Consider the following 19554-nt stretch of genomic DNA (forward strand, 5'->3'; position numbering starts at 1 on the left):
ATCAGCTGTCCTCATATCACATTCAATAACATCTCTCCATCTCTTTTTTTGTCTTCCTGTACTTCTTCTCATAACATGACTAAACCATCTAAATATATTTTCTCTCATCTTATCCACGATTGATGCTACATCTATATGCTATACATCTACATTTATATGCTCGTTCATTATCCTATTTTCTCTAGTCACTCCACTCATCCATCTAAGCATTATTATCTCTGCTACACTCATTCTCTGCTCTACTTTCTTATCAATCGCCCAACACTCTGAACATCATAGCTGGCCACACTACAGTCTAATAGAATTTACCTTTCAGCCTCATTGGAATTATTTTATCGCATAATACGCTAGACGCTTCTCTCTACGTCAACCACCCGCACTTAATCCTGTGTCTTACATCCTTGTCAATACCACCGCTCTTTTGAACAACTGACCCTAAATACTTAAAACTTTCCACCTCTCCAATCACGCCCTATTATCGCCTAATGATCAACTCTGAGAAGCTGAGAAGGTATTAATTTTACCAAGATGTGTTTTTTTTTTTCGTATCTGTTACCACTTTTTCTCAGCTCTCACCAACCGATTTCATTCAACGATACGTCTAAAAATCACAAATCGTATCTAGTAGAAGACATTACCTTCAAAAATTGAAAAAATTTCCCTCGTTCCTCGTAAATGGGTGAATTCTCCAAAAAAATTACAAATTTAAAAATCACTAATTTTCGAAATTTTTTCAATTTTTTTTACTAAAAACTGCCGTAACTTTTTCAAAAATGAACATATCAATATAATTTTTTTTTTATAGATGCTTGATGTCTTTACCTACCATTTGGTATATTATTATAAATTTAACCCTTTACCAGCCCACAGGGGGGGAATTCAAAATGACAACTTTTTCACAAAAAATTAACTTTTTCACAAAAAATTAACTTTTTCAACTTAACTTTTGAAAGTGTTCTAGAAATACTGACACTTTTATATATAACTTAAATTAAAGCAAATGAAATATACTTTATTATGGAAAAAATAAATTCAGACTTTATTTTGTCTTCATGGTGAAAACAGTCATCAAAGTTTATAAAAAAAATACGATTTTTGTAAAAATATTATTTTTCATATTTTTAACTTTATAACGCTATAACTCTTTGAAAAATGTTTGGATGAATACAATTTTTTTATGAGAAATAATATTTATATATTTCTTCTATATAAGTCGACTTAATTTTTTTTTAAATCGGATTATTTCCCTTAATACAGGGGGGGTTCAAAAAAATGCATATAGAAAGTAGAACTTTTTCAACTTAATTTTTGAAAATTTTCCGGAAATACTGACACTTTTATATATATCTTAAATTAAAGTTTATGCAATATACTTAAATATAAAAAAAAAAATTTTTGGACTTTATTTTGTCTTTATGGTGAAAATAGCTACCGTATTTAAAAATATGCTATTATTGTGTTAAAATTCTTGGTTTTGTATTTTATTTTATTATAAGGGGATTACACTGATTTTCATAAATATTATATCAATCTAATTGACATAGTATAAAAAATTAAACATATTTAAATTTTTTTGTTTCTTTGAAGTCGAGAAAAATAACTTTAAAATTTGAACTAGCTAAATTTATTAAGTGACGAATGAGACGTACGGTTTTTGAAACGGTAACACTTGGGTCTTTCACGACTGTGGCACTGAATTTTTTTTTAATTCTTTTTGAGTTAAAAAAAAATGTTTAACTCATTTGATTTTTATCTCATTTAGATTCAATAACTTCAATAAATATCAAGGATTCCATTACTGTAGTCTTCTCTCGCGAGAAGAAATTCATATTAATATTATTTTACTATGTGGTTTTTTTTTGTAGCTATCATTTATTTTCTCAGCTCTCATTTGACCTACTTTTTTAACAAATTTTTTTTTTTAAATTAAATACTATCTACAGATTTGCATCGAAGCGTTTTTTATGATAGTGATTTTAATCACTGTCAGATATCATCTATACTGAACCCAACTATGCAACGTCTCCACTATGCCGCGACCCCACTGTGCTGGGTTTTTTTACTTAAAATTGCCATAACTTTTTTAAAAATGACCGAATCAATATATTTTATGAAAAATATAATTTGTATACTTGTTTCATTTGACATACCTTTTTTTTTTTAATCGGACCATTTCCCTTTATACAGGGGTGGTCCAAAACTTAAAAATGCGTTTCAAAAGTAGAACTTTTTCAACTTATTTTTAATTAAAATATATTTATTGATTATTCATATGTAACCTAATAATCAAAGGTTTTATTTTCATACATACCTCTAATGATGGGTAAAGATATCAAGCTAAAGTAAAAAAAAATTCAAATAAATCTGTTACTATCAAATTTTTCTCTTTGAGCACTCTTTAAATATTAAAATATATTTTAGGCATTGTATATCTATTTACAAATATATTTGGTACATACAGGACTTGGTATTACCTGATGTAAAAGCTTAAATTTTCTGTATTTTTAGTAAAAACCCATATTTTTTTATGATGAAAAACAAAAAAGTTTATCCGAAGTATTTTACTCACTTATTATACATTTCCATCGTCTCTCAGGCAATTTGTAAATATAACGCGGCAAAAATGTTTCTATTATTTTGAGACTAACCAATCATAAGTTTAGAAAAATCTAAAACAAAATATTTTTAATTTACCTATATTATACATTTTGTACTTCATTTATAATTACGGACCCAATAATTAATTTCGATAAATAATAATAATGTGTATATTTTTTTGATCAAACGCATTACTAGAAGAAAACCAATATTTAAAATAAAATCGAACTAAAAATTATTAATATCAGGTACGCAGGCTCATTCGCTATAAGTTAGTTTAAATGAATTATAATGAATTAAAGGTTGGGTTGGATGACCGACCCCAAATATTTGGGATTAAGATGAGGAAGAAGAAGAAGAATGAATTAATGGAGCATAATTAAAAATTAAAATAATAATAATAATATCTTTATTACGGAAATAACTCCATTTACAATTTATATATAAATATTATAACAGTTGAGAACACGTAACAATCAAATCACAAATTAATACAAGTAAATATATATTATAGATTATAAATTAATAATTTTTATTATTTAATGTATAAAGATTTTAATTTATCAATATTACTACAAACGAAAAAATCCGCAACGGCTCTATTATCCGCCAAAATTAAAACAATAATGGGATAAGATTCTAATATTTTTTACGTAGAATAAATCTTTAAATCGTGTGCTAACTTTAGGTATTTTAAATTATAAACGCTCAAGAAGGAATGAGCAATCAATGTCACCTTTAATAAGTTTATATAAAAACACTAAATTTTGACTGTTCCTTCTATAACCTAAAGTATTAATATTAAAAAATCCTAAAACTCCATCGTAACCAGAATGGGGTATCCTTTTAGCCTTACATTTAAATGATGAATATCTAAAAAAATTATTTTGTATTGAATCTAAGTCATGAATTTGAGTAAAAGAATTATTAAACCAAACAGGGAAGCGTATTCAAGGCAAGATCTTACTAATGAAAAATAAACTGCCTTTAGAACGCTGTGCAAAAGAATTCATGGCAACTTCTTTTTATGAAATATAAATTAGACATAGCCTTTATTTTTATTTCCTTTATGTGTGCATTAAAAGTTGGTTTTGTATCAAATGTAACTCCCAGATCTTTTACATTATCTACTCTTTGAAGATGATTTTTTAAAAAATAATCATGCAGTACGAGGTATTTTTAGTGTAAAGAATAATATAGAGCATTTATTTGTATTGAGAGTCATACCATTATCGTTACACCACATAGCGAAATTATGAATATCAGTTTGAAAGCAAATAGCATCGGAAATAGTGTTAATGGGCATAAATAGTTTCGCATCATCTACTAAGAGCAGTATTTTTGAGTATTTCAATACATTTACAATGTCATTTATAAATATAAGAAACAAGAGAGGTGATAAATGATCACCTTGAGGAACACCTAATGTCACTCTAATAACATTAATATTATCAATTAATAATTAACAAAATATTATTTTGAAAAACCCACCCCACTCTTCACGATATTTTTACGACCCAGTCATAACTGGACTTGTAAATAAATTCGGTAAGAGTGTTGTCTAGCAGTATTTTCTGTCAGAGGGAGTAAAGCAAGATAAGTTTTATTTTTCGTGAATAAAATAAAGCGATGTTTATTCAAAGATTTTTCATTTTAAGATGTTCTGTATAAATATGACAAGCTATTTCATCATGTGATATAAGACATATTTTAAAATAAAATAATACAATTTTTTTAACTCAAAACTACTATATCACACAATATTTGCTCGTATTACTATTACTATCTCGTCTTACAGCTGTAAGACGATAAATTACTGTTATACAAGTACATTATCGATAAACCTAACAACGGTTGTTAATATTATAAGATAAAATTCAATCTATAATTAGCGTCAAATCAATTACCTACTTTGTCGGTTGTATCTTAATATATACTACAAATAAATAAACTCACACATACACACATATCCATTTTTAACATTGTGTCTGACGTAAGTATAACACTATAAAAAGTAATTGTAAAATGTAAAATAAATTTTAGTACTCATATTAAATGTAATGTAACTCAAATATATTTGTTTAAATGAAAAAATAAATAAGACCTTTTTTATTTAAAATTGTCTTTTAAACAACTTTTGTACGAAACTTTTTTTGTAAGTTGAATATTTTTTGAAAAAATTAAAAAAAACTCAAGTCCAATTGATGGAGACTTTTAGTATGTCATTATAGATATCTTAATTCAACTTTAAAAAAAAAATTTGGTTGAGAATTTTTTTCGCCATTTGCTAAAATTACTCCTTTGTTAACTGACCTATTATAAGTTAAAAAAAAAAGTTACGACTCTTTGCAAAATAGGTTCCCAAGATAAAAAAAATTTTGAATGTCATTTTATAATCCTTGTGTATTTTTTTAGCAGAAGTGCTTATAGTGCACGATATATAGACATGTTTGGTTAACCGCGTATATATCAAATAATTTTTAACTTAAATTAATCGTCTTTAGTAGACTACAGTTAAAACCAAACTTAATATACAACTCCCCCGCTCGGTACCGTTAATGATATCACATTAAAATATAATACAAAAGTTGTATTATAATGTCTTTCGTATTTTACTATGTCATAGTAAATAATCATACATAACACGATTGTTTTTAATAAATGTTATTGTTGTTAAAATATGTACAGTTTTCTACTAACCTTTGTTGACTTGGAAAGCAATTTATTGTGATTTTTTCACAATAACAATTCTGTTAAGTAATAACAATCCTGAATTAAGACACGTTGAAACCCAAGGGCAAAAATTTAAAAGGGGCTATTACTAAGGAGCTCATCGTGCTAATAGTGTTTTTCTAATTTTTTCATGTTTAATTTACATACAATTACAACATTGGGGATACATATTTATAAAATGGAGTGTCTAGCCCCTCACACGACGTCTACAGCTATATCAAAGCTGAATAATTGCCAACTCCAAAATGTCATTAAATTATACAAAAATTATGAATTTTTTTTAATTTTATAAAAAATTACTATTATTAATAAATAGTGAATTCATGTTTGAATAGTAAAATTCAAGTAGACAATTTATTAATTGGTATATAATATTAAAAATAATATTTGATTATATTACAAACATTTGAACTTGGTTTCACAGAAAACAACGAAGTTACATTAATACTTATTAATTTTGAAATGCTTTAATACTAGGTAACATATACTTTTTTTGAATTTTATTACTTTTTTTATTGAACAAATCATTCCAAATTATTTTACTACTATACTATGAAATTTCATAGTTCAAATAATAAAAATACATAAATAAATAATGAAATATACAGTTTATTTTGAAAATATAACTAAATATATATATATTTTTATTTAACTCTAGTCATTATATAAATTAATTTAATGATATGTCACATAAAGCATAACATTACAATTTTTATTAATATTCATTCCAATTAGGCAGTTTGGAAAAGTTACAGAAAATCACAGATATTCAGTTTTAAATTAACTTATATGTTAAACATTCAATAGCTAGTTGTTGTTCAATCAGCTTTAATAAAATTGATAGCTGCTTGTAAATGGAAGAAAAATTATTAACATAAAAGAAAAAAGAGGTATGTAAAATGAGAGTAATAAAAATATACATGATACAAAAAGCGCTAAAGATAAAAATGGAACGAAGAACTTAACATTTAATGTAAATAAATATCAAATGCGTACATCAACATTGTAATAGATTATCTAATAATAAACCCTTTCACAATAACATGTAATTTTATGAAATTGATGATCAATTTCTATTTGCATTATTTCTAAATAGTGCACAACATATTAACACAAAACATATTATGTGTTTATAACATATGTGTGCAAAAGTATACATTTTAAATACATTTTATTTTACATTTATTAGTAATCAAGTAAGTCTTTTTTAATGTGGTTTTTTTTATACATCTATTAAGCAATGTTTTGAATCTCTCGTTTGACTAATCGTGTCAGCAACTAAAGAAATTTAATACTTAATAATCATGTTATATTGTAAGTTGCTGTTAAATACTTACAAGAATTGCAAGGACATTGGATCCCATTAGCATATAAAATACACTAGTCCAGCCAAATAAACTTGATATGTAAGCAGCTAACAGGGGTCCAACGGCAGCCCCTACATTAAAAATAATAGTATATTATATTCATAATTTTCATTAAAAAAAATTCTAAATTAATTATTAGGTATATTAGTTGAGTTTTGAGTTATTTACTAGGTATTTATTTACCTATTGAACCTGTCCCGTCAATGATTGATGTTACAGTGGCTAATGCTTTTGCATTGCCTTTTAAAGAACTATGTGTTCCAAGTTCAGCTGATACTGCTGTAGTAATTAAAGCATACGGTCCATTTACTAAAGCACCCGCGACCAGCAATAGTGAAATATTTATGAACAAATTCATTGATGATAATAAATTATAAGTGTATAACTAAAATTATTTAATTCAGTGTTAGTGAAAAATTACAATAAGAACACATAATTTCTAACTTACAGCAGGTATGGCCATTAAAAGCATAACCGCACAAGTACACGCACTTTTTCCAAACATGTCACTAAATATTCCAGCAGCTATTCCACCAAAAATACCACCAAAATCGAAAAGTGTTGATAAATCAGCACTTTCAGATGGGCTATATGTAGCTGAAAAAAATACAAGTATTAATTTTAAGTAATGATACAATATAATAATTAAATTTACATACAAGAATTCTTGATGTAGTTTGGTAGCCAATAAAGGAACGTATAACTAACCAGTTTTGCAAAAAATAAGCACATAGAAAATTCTACTACACCCTGAAAAGTTCAACAAAAGTTTTGGTTAGATTTAATAGTTGAAATATTTAATTTTAGATTAATTATTTTCTCAATATGCCAAAATATTTAGAACTTTAAAAATCAAACTTCACTTGAGTAAATATTAAAATAAATATTATTATTTGAATACTTTAAAAATTATTGGTAAATTAAAAAAAATTGACACATTATGAAGAACTGAGATAATGATTATAAAAACATTGTTGGGCATAAATAAAATAAAATTTATCATCACAACTAGAAACTCATATTATTTTTCATAATATAATTTTTAAGATATAAGGAATCAGTAAAATAAATCATATTTTTCATAAAATTGCATATTTAAATGTACTTAGTATATTTTAACATTTAAAGCATATAATAATATTTTTTTTGAATATTTAACCAATATATCCTTCCCTATATTATATCATTTACAGGGAAAAATCACCTACGTGCAAAATTGATAAAATGACTTTGTTATTTTTAGATGCAGAAAAAAATTATTTTTTACATGGAAAATATTTCTATGTGATATAAACCTTTATACTGAAAAATCAAGGTTACACACATAGGAGAATGATAATTTCATATAAAATAGGTACTGATTAAAAGAAATGGAGGCTAAAATAATTATGTTTTTTTTTGATATTATGTATTTTTCATCAATTTTTTTTTAGAAGTGGAGCTATGAAAATTTTTTAGGAAGCTAAAATAAGAGCCTAAAAGTATTTATCTTATTATATAGTATAAAAGTAGCAAACTCAATTAATAAATTTTCTTTGATTTTTTTTAAAAAAAAAGAATGTTTTTGTATTACCCCTCAAATGTTTTTTTAGAACATAAATTCATATTAGATATCTTATTCAACAGTTTTTTAGTGTAAAACTTTCCTTGTATTTAGTTTCTAGTATAGTTTAAGATAAAATTTAAAATTCACATAAATGATATAATATAGTATACTATAATAATTTAAAATTTCTTAAAATATTACAACATACAAGTTATTTAATGAAGAAAAACTTACAGGAATTTTTATAGCACCGATAAAACCTACAGCTCTCTTTGAGCTATTAGATGGTGATAGAATAGGACTGCCTTCAGCTCTTTCTTTAGTTTCATCCTGTAAATAATTAAGTTTTTTATTAATACAAAATTTCCAAAATAAAAAAATCTCAATAACCATCACCTTTTTTTACATAAAAAATTTATTTACAAATATTTAAATAACAAAGTCTAGTCTTACTTATTCTAGGCAACAGTTAATATTATAATAATCTTTCACCATTAAAATTTACTTATATTAGTGGTAAACTTATTTTTTTCAAATAATTTTATAGCACTTACATAATGACAAAAATAAATATATATATATACATAATATGTATTAAACAATTTCATAAATAAAAAAAAGCTTATTGTATCATGATCATTTACTTTCTGACAGTTTGTATAGTAGAATGGATCTTCATCTAAATACATAATAAATAACTCAGTAGACACGTTTTCCCAAAAAATACTACGAACTATTATTATAGATAATAGAATTATTATATAATCAAAAATAAATGCTACTTAAAATTTGTCTTGTTTTAGAAGTATAAAAGAAAGTTTGTAATAAATTTTACAAAAACGAGTCTTACTGTACAAAAATATCGATAATGAATATCTAAAAATAATAGTGCTCGCAGAAAAAACTACATGAAAGTTATTTAAGAATAGATCATACATTTAAAATATAAATATAAAAGAAACAATAAGACTTTACCAATTATTAATTAGACTGTGAATATTTCATATATGTAGTAGCCAACGGCCCTTGTTGCCGAGGCTTTATTTGTAAAAAAAAAACTTTACCTTGTGAGAAGGTAACAACGACAACTCCTTAGGTGATAGGTCGCCAAGAGGTACAGACACCTCTTGAGGCGGGAGGATGCTGGGTTTTTTCTAATGAAAACAAGCATAACAAAAGCAATCAGAATGTTGTAATTAATAAATTATTACTATTACTACTTTTTTATAATACAAGATAACATTAATTATTTTTCATGCTGTATTAAAAATAATCTATTCATTAAGAATTAAGAATATGTATATTAATATAAATGAGTAATTATTTTTAAATGACTAAAAAGTGATTACCACGCCAGATAAATTAAAATTAAATTTGATAAGAATGTTATATCATAAAATAAATATTACATGCTAATAAAAGTAATTTATAACGTGCCAAAAAAAAATTTAATTAAATTTTTAGTGCGTGTATTACATTTAAGCATAATACATAGCACAAACAACTTGACAGGTGCACTTGATTATTTATCATTAAGCTCATTATAAAAAGGCCAATTAATTATTAAAATTTGAACTATGAAAAAATGTAAGATTAAATTTGTGTGACCATTATTTATAGTTATTACTATGCTAGGAAAATATCAAAATTGTATTATGCATGAAATTGAATTAAGTTATGTCAACAAATAATTAGTTAATATATCAACCAATGACATTTAAAGTATGTAATACTAACCCATCCTTAGACTATTTTTTATTATCAATAATTAAGTTACTTCCCAATTCATTAGTTTAATTTTTACCCTTTTTCATTAAGAAATAATGATAGCTGCCATTAAAATTTACTACCATTTATAATTTATTAGAAAACTAATTCAATAAATAAGAAAAAGTTTATTTTGATTAATTAATCATTTAAAAATTATATGCAATAAAATTAAAAATAAATTGATATTTTAATCTAAGTCAAGGACGAAATTAAGCATAACATAATTACAATAGAATTCTTTATTTTTTATACGTGAAAAGCAAATATAACAAAGCTTGTTTTAATTTAGAATTTTAATTAAACAGTAAGTTAATATTACTTAAAAATGTTTTATAATTAATAATTCAATATAAATACACTTTTTTTTTTATTAAACCAGCTAATTCTAACCTAAGAATCAATAAAATTTTATATTTATATTTTATATATTGTTTATATTTCATTGGATTTTGTATGACAAACACAATATAAGGTTTTATAAAAAAAATTGAATTAATGTTTTATAAATGCATTTTTTTCTGAGCAAGTGGAATATGAATGCAATATATTTTCAGCCCAATCAATGATAATGAGAATGTATTTGATTAATATTTAGATAAAAATTCTAAACCCTGTTTCAATATAAAAATGTTTAAATTTGTTTTCTAAATAATTTGCTTTTTAGACATAGGAATATTATTTAAATAACTCAGTAACAAAAAAAAAATTGATATATAATAAATAAAAATTTTTTTTTTAATGTTAATAATTTACACAATAGAGACATAACTTCAAAATTATAATAACAAAATTGAAAACTAAATAATAGATTACAAAATAAAAAATAAGAAAGAATTGTTTCCAACACCACTAATATAGTACAGATAATAACCAATAGAAATAAGATCATTCTTTAGATATAAATGTATAGTATACAAATATACATTGTATAAGAATTGAAACATTTCATTCTAAGCTTCATAATTAAAGACAATTGCTACTAATTTAAAAGCATAAAGCATATAAGACAACACCAATCAGACAATTATCACAATACCTGGCTATTTCGTGAGAAAATGTTTGTTGATTTCCAGCTTCATGGAATAAAAACTTTTTTTAATATTTTTTTGGACGATATACATTCAGCTAACTATAAGCTAATTAGTTAAAATAGTAATAAATATAAAAACTAAAATAAACAAGTAATAATAAAATATAGCTTTAAATTTGTTCCTAAAATATTACAAGATCCAATTTAGAAAAATTGCATACATCTAGTGCAACAAATAACCATGACCACCATAAGGTTTTAATTAGAATTAAAAATATCGAATAATTTACAGTAAAGATAGCATTTATAAGTTAGCTGATATACAAATAAATGTACCATAATATAGTATTTTAAATGTGTATGAGAAAAATTTCTTAATTATGAAAATCTTAAAATATAAGATATTTTTTTGAGAAAACATGTTGCTCATATATGGTTTACGAAATAAGTTTTTATAGTATGGAAAGAATGCAATTTAAGTAGTCAAATAAAACATAAATTTTACTTTAAATATTCAAATATTCAAAAATATATACTTTAATATATTGATAATATGTAGGAGGGGTATTTTAAAGGCACTTATAGAAAAAATTTAAGAGATAAATTTCAAGTGCTATAGCCTTCAAATTTTTAATTTAATTAATATTTAAGCATTCCTATGGATTGAATANCCTTCAAATTTTTAATTTAATTAATATTTAAGCATTCCTATGGATTGAATAATTTTTTTTTTTTTACAAATATAAAAAAAGAAATTTGAGTAACCTTTAACACTTGTTTAAAAATATTTGTATAAACAATTAATTCTAATTATTTTGTTATAAATATACTAAATAATTTCTTTAGAAAGAGAACATTATATTTAAAGTAATTTTAATAAGAGATCATTCAGTTTTAGTTTTTTAATATAAAATGACAATTACAACAATAAAATATTATTGTCATTAAAAAAAAAAAAAATTGACATTTCAAAACATAAAATTAGTAACATTATTTGTTTCAAGTATTTTTTTTTTTTAATACATAAATACAATATACAAAATGATCAAAATCTGGTAATACACTCACCTTCTCAGAAACTATTGAGAATTTTAAATTTTTGCAAAGAGAAAAAATATTAAGTTCAAAATACTACAATAATAAGTAGTTAAATTTTCTTTTTCATCCTTTCAGGGATAAAAATTTTAATTTACAATTTTTTTTAGTAGGAACCTCTAATTTGAGCTTTATAATATGATAGAAAAAAAATTACTAACAACTTTGTTCTTACAATTTTTTTTTATTTGATTAAACTTTTTGCGTTTTACACAATATTTAAAGGTTTTGAGGTCAAGTAAAAATTTATAATTGATTTGGTGACAGTAATATAACCAGTGTGAAATTTTTTTTTGATAACTACCATGATAAATAATTTTTGAGCTATCAGAACAAATTATTGCAACTAAGGTGGCAGCAATAGTACCGATTGCATTGTCACCAGTATCATAAAACCAAATCAGTGATGAGTTTTCATTTGATATCCTCTTTTTCTTTTTCATCGCCTTTTATTTGCCATCCAAATCTTAAAATAATGTATAAAATGGAAATTTTTTAAGAAGAAAGTTGTTTGTAATTTTTTTTTATAATATTATAATATTCAAATTAGCGGTTCTTATTTAAAAAAATTATAAGTAAGAATTCTTATCCTTAAAGGAATAAAAAAAAAAATATTTAACTACATATTATCGTAGTTTTTTGAACTTAATATTTTTTCTATTTACAAAAATTTTTAATTTTCAATAGCTTCTGATAAGATGAGTGTCTACCAGATTTCAATTACCCCGACTAAAAAAAAAAATTTGTCGAAACATCAGTTTTTAATAAATAACAAAAGTATGGATTCATTCAACTGTAAATGGTGAAAAAAACTTAACAAACACATAAGCTTTAACAACTAAATAATACAGTATTTTTAAACACTTTCTTTAGCATTATTTTTTATCTTGTTGTATTATAAAATAAATATTAAATATTGTAAGTTTAACAAATATTTAAATGCAATAACAAAATAAATTTTTAAGCTGGTGAAATAAATTTCACTTATAAAAATCAATTTATATATCTTAAAAAAAAAAAAAAAAAAAATGAGTTAGATATTGTAATTATTATTTCAACTACAATTGATGATGTATCATGCATTCAAATTAACATTAAGTGAAAAGTAAAAAGGCACCATTAATGTGATAAAAAGCAACAAACTCATATAGAAAGCATGACATCAACATACCTCTTCTGAACTGCCTTTTAATATTTCATTCTCTTCAGCTACTGTACAATCGTGTCTTAAAGATTGTCTTCGTACTCCATTTCTCTCTAAGTTCTAATCATTTGATGAAAGGACAAAAACAAAGCCCAACAAGCAATAAGTTATATAGTTTGAATAAAAACATACTTGTTAATTATACAATTTAGTAGGACAAAATTAATTAGAAGTTTTAATTATGATGTTAATAAAATTATTAACTATGAAAAATTTACCCGTAATTATATCACTAAGACATTAACAATATAATTTCAAGAATAATATACAACTATTGAGACTTACAAGCAAAATTAAAATCAATTAATTAATATTTATCATGTAAGGAGTAGTTGAAGTATATAAAGTTATTTTTATGGATATATATATATCCATACTAAGGTGGAGTTTTTATTATGGAATTTTTGTAAGTACTTCAACCATTAAATATAAGCAATGTTACTATTAAAACCAATATTAAGACTAATTCACAATATTTAATAGTAACTTAAGTATTGATAAAATGAGTATTTAATTAGAAGTTAATTAAGTTTTTTTTATATGGTATTAAAATGCACAAATTTTGTTTAACTTATGATAAGAAATACTGCAATAATTATATTCTTTATTTATTAATAAACTATATAAAAATATTTTTCTCAAAATTTAAGATAAATGTTCAATATTCATTTTTTTTTAAGACCACATTATCATAAAACTATTAGAAGTTCACAAAAGCTGAAATATTTTCCAGAAAGAATATCAGTTAAGAATACATTTATCAATTGTAAATAAATTTTAAAACTAATTCAAATAATGAGTTTGTTAAATATTTTGGTATCTTTTAGAATGATGATATTTGATGAAACTTATGGACATATATAACAATAGATCAAATAGGAAGACAAATAATAATTGTTAAAACCTGCTTTAATGTTGAATATTGAAATGTAACATTTAACCTCGGAAATTTATAATAGTTTTATTACAAAAAGAAAAAAATATAATTAAGAAACAGACTACAAAAATGTAGAAAATCATCAGTTATACTGAATAATATTATAAATTTCTACTAGACTAATTAATTTTAGTAGATAATTTAAAGTAATTATTATTTTTTTGTTTTCCTTCCATGTTACTAAAATAATACTTTACAAATATATATTAAAATAAATAATTAATAAGTGTTACCTTATGTTCGTTTTGAGTGGTTTCTTTCATATGTGTACAATTTACATCTGTTGGATGGGCAACAAGAAACAAATAGTTCAATATTCCACAAGAAAATATCAACACACCCGGAACAATAAATGACAATCCCCAGTTAGATTCAACATAAAAACTAGCTAATAATGTACCAACTATATTTCCAATTGATGTATGTGAATTCCAAATACCAAAAATAAATCCTGAAACATTTATATTTTATGTTTCTACAATATTTAATTAAATTAATGGAATAAAAAAAAATCTTACCTCGATTTCCTTTGCCAAACCAATTACCCATAGCTGTTACAACACCTGGCCAACCAGTTGTTTGTGAAATGCCACCAAATATCTAAAATTATTTAAAAAAATAAATAAATCTTTAATAATAAAATTAAATAACAATAGAATAGTTACAAAACTATTCTATTCAAAATGTCCCTTTTTCATTTATTCATATTAAGGGGAACCAATTTAAACATATAATACTATAATATAATAATAAATTCAATTTTAAGCAAATATATTATAAGTTAGTATACAATTTCATTACTTTTAATACAATAAATTTAATTTGTATACACATAACTTTTTCAAATTTTCTTTAACATACCTGAACAGCAATAAAATACCACATAGAATGAATGTTGTAATAGTGAGCTAATCCAAACATTGAACATGCAACACCAGACATAATCATTCCAACGGTTAAGAAAATTCGTATATTAACTCGCTCACCAATTAATCCACTAAAAAAAGTAATTATAATAAACATAACATCAAATAAATAGTATTATTATTATTATTATTATTAGATACCAAAGTTTCATTTAATAAACATAATAATTTTAGTAAAAAAATTATAAATATTTGATATTCTAATTCTTTTATTATTTAAATTTAAAATAATGTAACTTAATCTTAATGATAAATGTATAATGTAACTTAAAAAAATAAAGAAACTGGTAAAGAATAAGGTAAATTAATCAAAAATGTAATCATTAACCAATGCGATTTTTTCATATAAATGAAATTGAAACAATATTTTTTTGTGATAATATAGTATAAGGATAATATTATTTTATAATTATTTGAATTCGGATTTAATGATTGAAAATTGTTTAATTTTTGAAAAGAAATTATGTAAGATCAAATTAAAAAGTTGTATATTATTAAAATAATTTTTTACACAAATTAACTGAATTTTATAATTTCTTAAAATAAAAACAATATAAGGTTGGTTAAGTTGATAGCAATTAAAAAATATTATTTCTAATAATAAAATCTAGTACCTGAAAAACATTGAAATAGCATATGCAAAAAGAAACGCTGAATCTAAAGTACCAAATAAAGCTGTGTGATTCTCTTCATCTAAAAATTGTTCAATAATATATTAAAATAATAATAGTATTTATTCATACTTACAACGGTTTATAAATATAAAATTATTTATTTATGTTATTTAAAATAAAGTAGAATTTTGATTAACAGTGTCTCAATTATCCGTGTTCTCAATTAAATGTGCACATTACTTGAATATTTGTGTGCACTAAAATAAATGTTTTACACATATTGTTTTATAAATATTAGGTTCCTATTAGTTTCATATTTTAAGTGCTGATACTTTCATATAATAATATACTCACATATGAAGAGTAGGTCACCTAAATTAGACTATCACTATATTTTGGACAATAAATATTAATATCAGTTAAAATTGTACTACATCTGTGTAAATCTAAGGTATAATATGTTTAGGCCAATAAAAGATATAATAATTATTACTTAAATGTTACTTTTTTTTAGACTTTGTAAAAGTAAAACTCTTTATATTCATTTTATAATAAATATTCATGAATTAAGGAGGGAATTATGGAATTTTACTATATGGACTTAAGTGCTGTTCTACATTTATAATTTGGATTGCTCTTTTAGGAAACTCCTAAGTGTTCTAAATTAAGTGACTCTCCCGTTACACATTTAATGTTATACATTTATATATGTGGGTAATTTATTGTAAAAAAAAATATTTTAACATTATCTTACATTTATTTATGTGCGGGAGCTTACTGGCCGTGTGGCCAAGAATGCAATTGCCACCTGAGCCATTGTCTAAAGGACAACTAGGGTCACTATGGTTAATGAATTTAAGATTGTAAATTGATCATAGACCATTTGTTTTTTTTGCTCATGAGTCTTTTTATGGAGCAATAAAAACATTTTTTGGAGAACGCTAAGCCACTACAATAATGTGTCTCCAAGACATTATTCCCTTAGTCTGTGTAATCCCTCCCCTTTATTACACTGGATAATCAAGGTTATACTATATAATTTAAAACTTACTAAATGGTAACCAATTACACCAGTCTGGATCGGTAGTATTAATACCAGCTGGAGGAGTAATTTCAGAACAGTTTTGATATAAAACAATTTTAACAACACTAATTGGCTTTCTTGAAGCATGATAAGCAACATATGTAATGAATGTTAGAAACAAAACACTATATTTATACCTAAAAATCAAAATAGATAATTATTTCTATTTTATTAGTAAAAATAGAAATTGTAACAAAATATTATTGTTATTGTCATGAAAGTATATATTATAACTCTATTGTACACTATTATGTACATCACTTGATATAGTAATCCCGAACTATAAATCACTAATATATTACATTTTTCATCAAATTTCAAGTGCTAAATATCCTATTAGTTGGTTAATATAAACTTAAATTTATTTTGGAAAATGTTCATTATCTAGTATTACTAACCACTAACTATGGAGCTACTAAATAAATTCAATAAAATTTTAATTATCATAGCTACTTCTATATTCATTGAATATTTTTTGTTTGTTTCATAGCAGAATATATAGTAAGAAATTAAATATAAAATAATTACAAAATAAAATTTTAAGTTCAATGAAAATTTTTTGTTTGTAGCAATTCTAAATATAATCTTATTTTCAAATTACATTTCACATTTCCATTGACAATGTGTTACAACTAGAAATATCAGATTTTTCAATAAATCCTTTTAAAAATATTAACATTTAAAAAAAATTTCTAATTGAATTGCATGATTAATTAAATTGATTTAACCAACACTTCTAATTATAATTGAGCAGTAAAATGTTGTATTATAAATAGTGAAATTTTCATCATACATCAATCAAAAATAGATAAATACTTCTGACCTAGTAGAATATTGAAAATATATGTATTACCATATGCCATTATATACTGAAAATCATATATTTTTCAGTTATATGACTTTTTAAACTGATCTTCCATATACTAGCTTCATTTATAGTAATAATGATGAAAGTATTAAACATTTTCCATATTTACTATTACAAATACAATAAATTGTATCTGTTTTTAGTATATTATTATTTAAAAATACTATTATTAACAACACTTTCTTTAATGTATGAAAAAATAATAAATTACAGAGTAATTTCATTCAGTCATCCAAAATAATATTTTCCAATACAATAAAATATATCAATTTAGGTGATATAAAGAAACCTTGTATTATCTAACCATTAATATTTTACTAGATAAAACTTTTTTTATATAATGAGCAATAATATAAGAATATTTGTTGAACTTGATATTTAAATAAACTATTTAATTTCGAATTAAAATTGTTAAGTTAATTTTAGATAACATAACAGCCAAATTATTTATAAATAAAGAAGGATTCAAATATTCTCAACTGTATAAACTACTTTTCATTGAAAATACAAATTTTAACAGTGGTTTGATTTAATAAATTTTTATCTAAAGATAAATAGCTGGATTATTTATTCAAGATTGTAGTTCATCAAACTTTTTTACTTAACTATTTCAATTTTTAATATAAATTATTAATTAATAATATTATGATTATTAATTCATTAAAAAACAATTGAAAATAAAGGTATATTGACTTTTTAATGAAATACAACAAATTTAAAATTGTTATTATTTTAAATATTACCTAATCAAAAAATACAGAGATAAATTGCATAAATAAATAAATATAACTATATTCATACTGTAATATATAAGAATATAATTAAATCTTAACAATTTATGAGATCTAGATTAACTATAAAAAATGTATACTTTAATAGTACTTACAAATTATTTCTGTCAGTTATTTGATTCATACAAGGGTATTTAGAAGATAATTTCTGTAATATTTGCACTCCAAAAGGAGCATCTGTACTAACTGGCGATGTAGAAGACATATTTGATTTTTGATAATAAAACAAGTATATTTAACAGTAGTTTTAGGTATTTGTCAATAATGTAAGTTTATTTTCAATCAACTAAAACGACAACGCGAAACTTTAAATAACACCATAATTTTTCCTTCTAGTTCTTGGATACTCAATTAGCAGTGAAAGTTAGACAGTTATACTTGACAAAATAATCATTTAAAACTAGTAGAAATAATTATTTTACTATTCCAATAAAATCATAGTATAAATGTAATAGATAAAATTACTACGGTTAGATTAAGTGGTAGTATTTACAATAAAAATTATACACTGTGTAAAAAAAACTTAAAAAATAATTAAAAAATAATAATTGTTAAAAAAAAAGTTAAAACTTTCAGGCCGTTTAAACGAGTATCGGACAAGTTCCTAATTTGTCATCATGTGGGAAGCACGGTGTCGTTATCAGTAGTCAACGAATCGTATCAGCGGCGACGGTTTAATAAACGTGTATCGGTGCGCTAAACGTGATAGTGTCACGGTAATGCGCAACACGACGGTAACGGTTGCAACTACAACGGTGGTCGCCAACTAACTGCTCTAGTAGTACCGGTCGCAGAAATGCGGGAGGATAGTCGTCCCAGTGGAGGGAGAATCAAATAAATGAATTGCGAGCCGTCGCGTCTTTCTTTTTTTACTGTTCTACACCGCCGTCTCTTATCGCCAATTATTGTGTGGTAAAACCTATACGCACGTGCAAATTGACAATTTGTATAGAAATGGGTTATAATTTAATTAAGAAATAATATATGATAC

At 23.6% G+C, this 19554-nt stretch overlaps 1 protein-coding gene across 4 annotated transcripts; it reads right to left on the reverse strand.

Moving 5' to 3' along the window:
- Nucleotides 1-5920: 5920 nt before the first annotated feature.
- On the reverse strand, nt 5921-19344 carry LOC126897673 (glucose-6-phosphate exchanger SLC37A2). 4 transcript variants are annotated; one of them, XM_050671444.1, is made up of 14 exons: nt 18659-19344; nt 16872-17041; nt 15821-15899; nt 15142-15277; nt 14799-14880; nt 14514-14731; nt 13311-13403; nt 9309-9398; nt 8479-8574; nt 7358-7448; nt 7147-7295; nt 6882-7083; nt 6669-6769; nt 5921-6609 (listed from the first exon to the last, which is right to left on the reverse strand). In XM_050671444.1, exons 1-14 carry the CDS (start codon nt 18766-18768, stop codon nt 6565-6567), a joined length of 1662 nt encoding a protein of 553 aa, XP_050527401.1. In that variant the 5' UTR covers nt 18769-19344; the 3' UTR covers nt 5921-6564. The 4 variants fall into 4 exon arrangements, with proteins under 4 accessions (XP_050527401.1, XP_050527403.1, XP_050527402.1 ...); XM_050671446.1 differs by lacking the exon at nt 13311-13403; XM_050671445.1 differs by lacking the exon at nt 9309-9398.
- Between the last annotated feature and the right edge of the window lie 210 nt (nt 19345-19554).

The sequence above is a fragment of the Daktulosphaira vitifoliae genome, unplaced genomic scaffold (genome assembly GCF_025091365.1).
Source record: "Daktulosphaira vitifoliae isolate Bord-2020 unplaced genomic scaffold, ASM2509136v1 Scaffold_2, whole genome shotgun sequence".
NCBI lineage: Eukaryota > Metazoa > Arthropoda > Insecta > Hemiptera > Phylloxeridae > Daktulosphaira > Daktulosphaira vitifoliae.

Bases quoted from the DNA above. Each gene is read 5' to 3' on its own strand.
- LOC126897673 (XM_050671444.1), bottom strand. From the start codon at position 18,768: ATGTCTTCTACATCGCCAGTTAGTACAGATGCTCCTTTTGGAGTGCAA. The intron at 17,042-18,658 runs GTAAGTACTATT...TTTGATTTTTAG, and splicing joins ATAACTGACAGAAATAATTT to GTATAAATATAGTGTTTTGT. The intron at 7,449-8,478 runs GTAAGTTTTTCT...TGAACTTTTCAG, and splicing joins TCGGTGCTATAAAAATTCCT to GGTGTAGTAGAATTTTCTAT.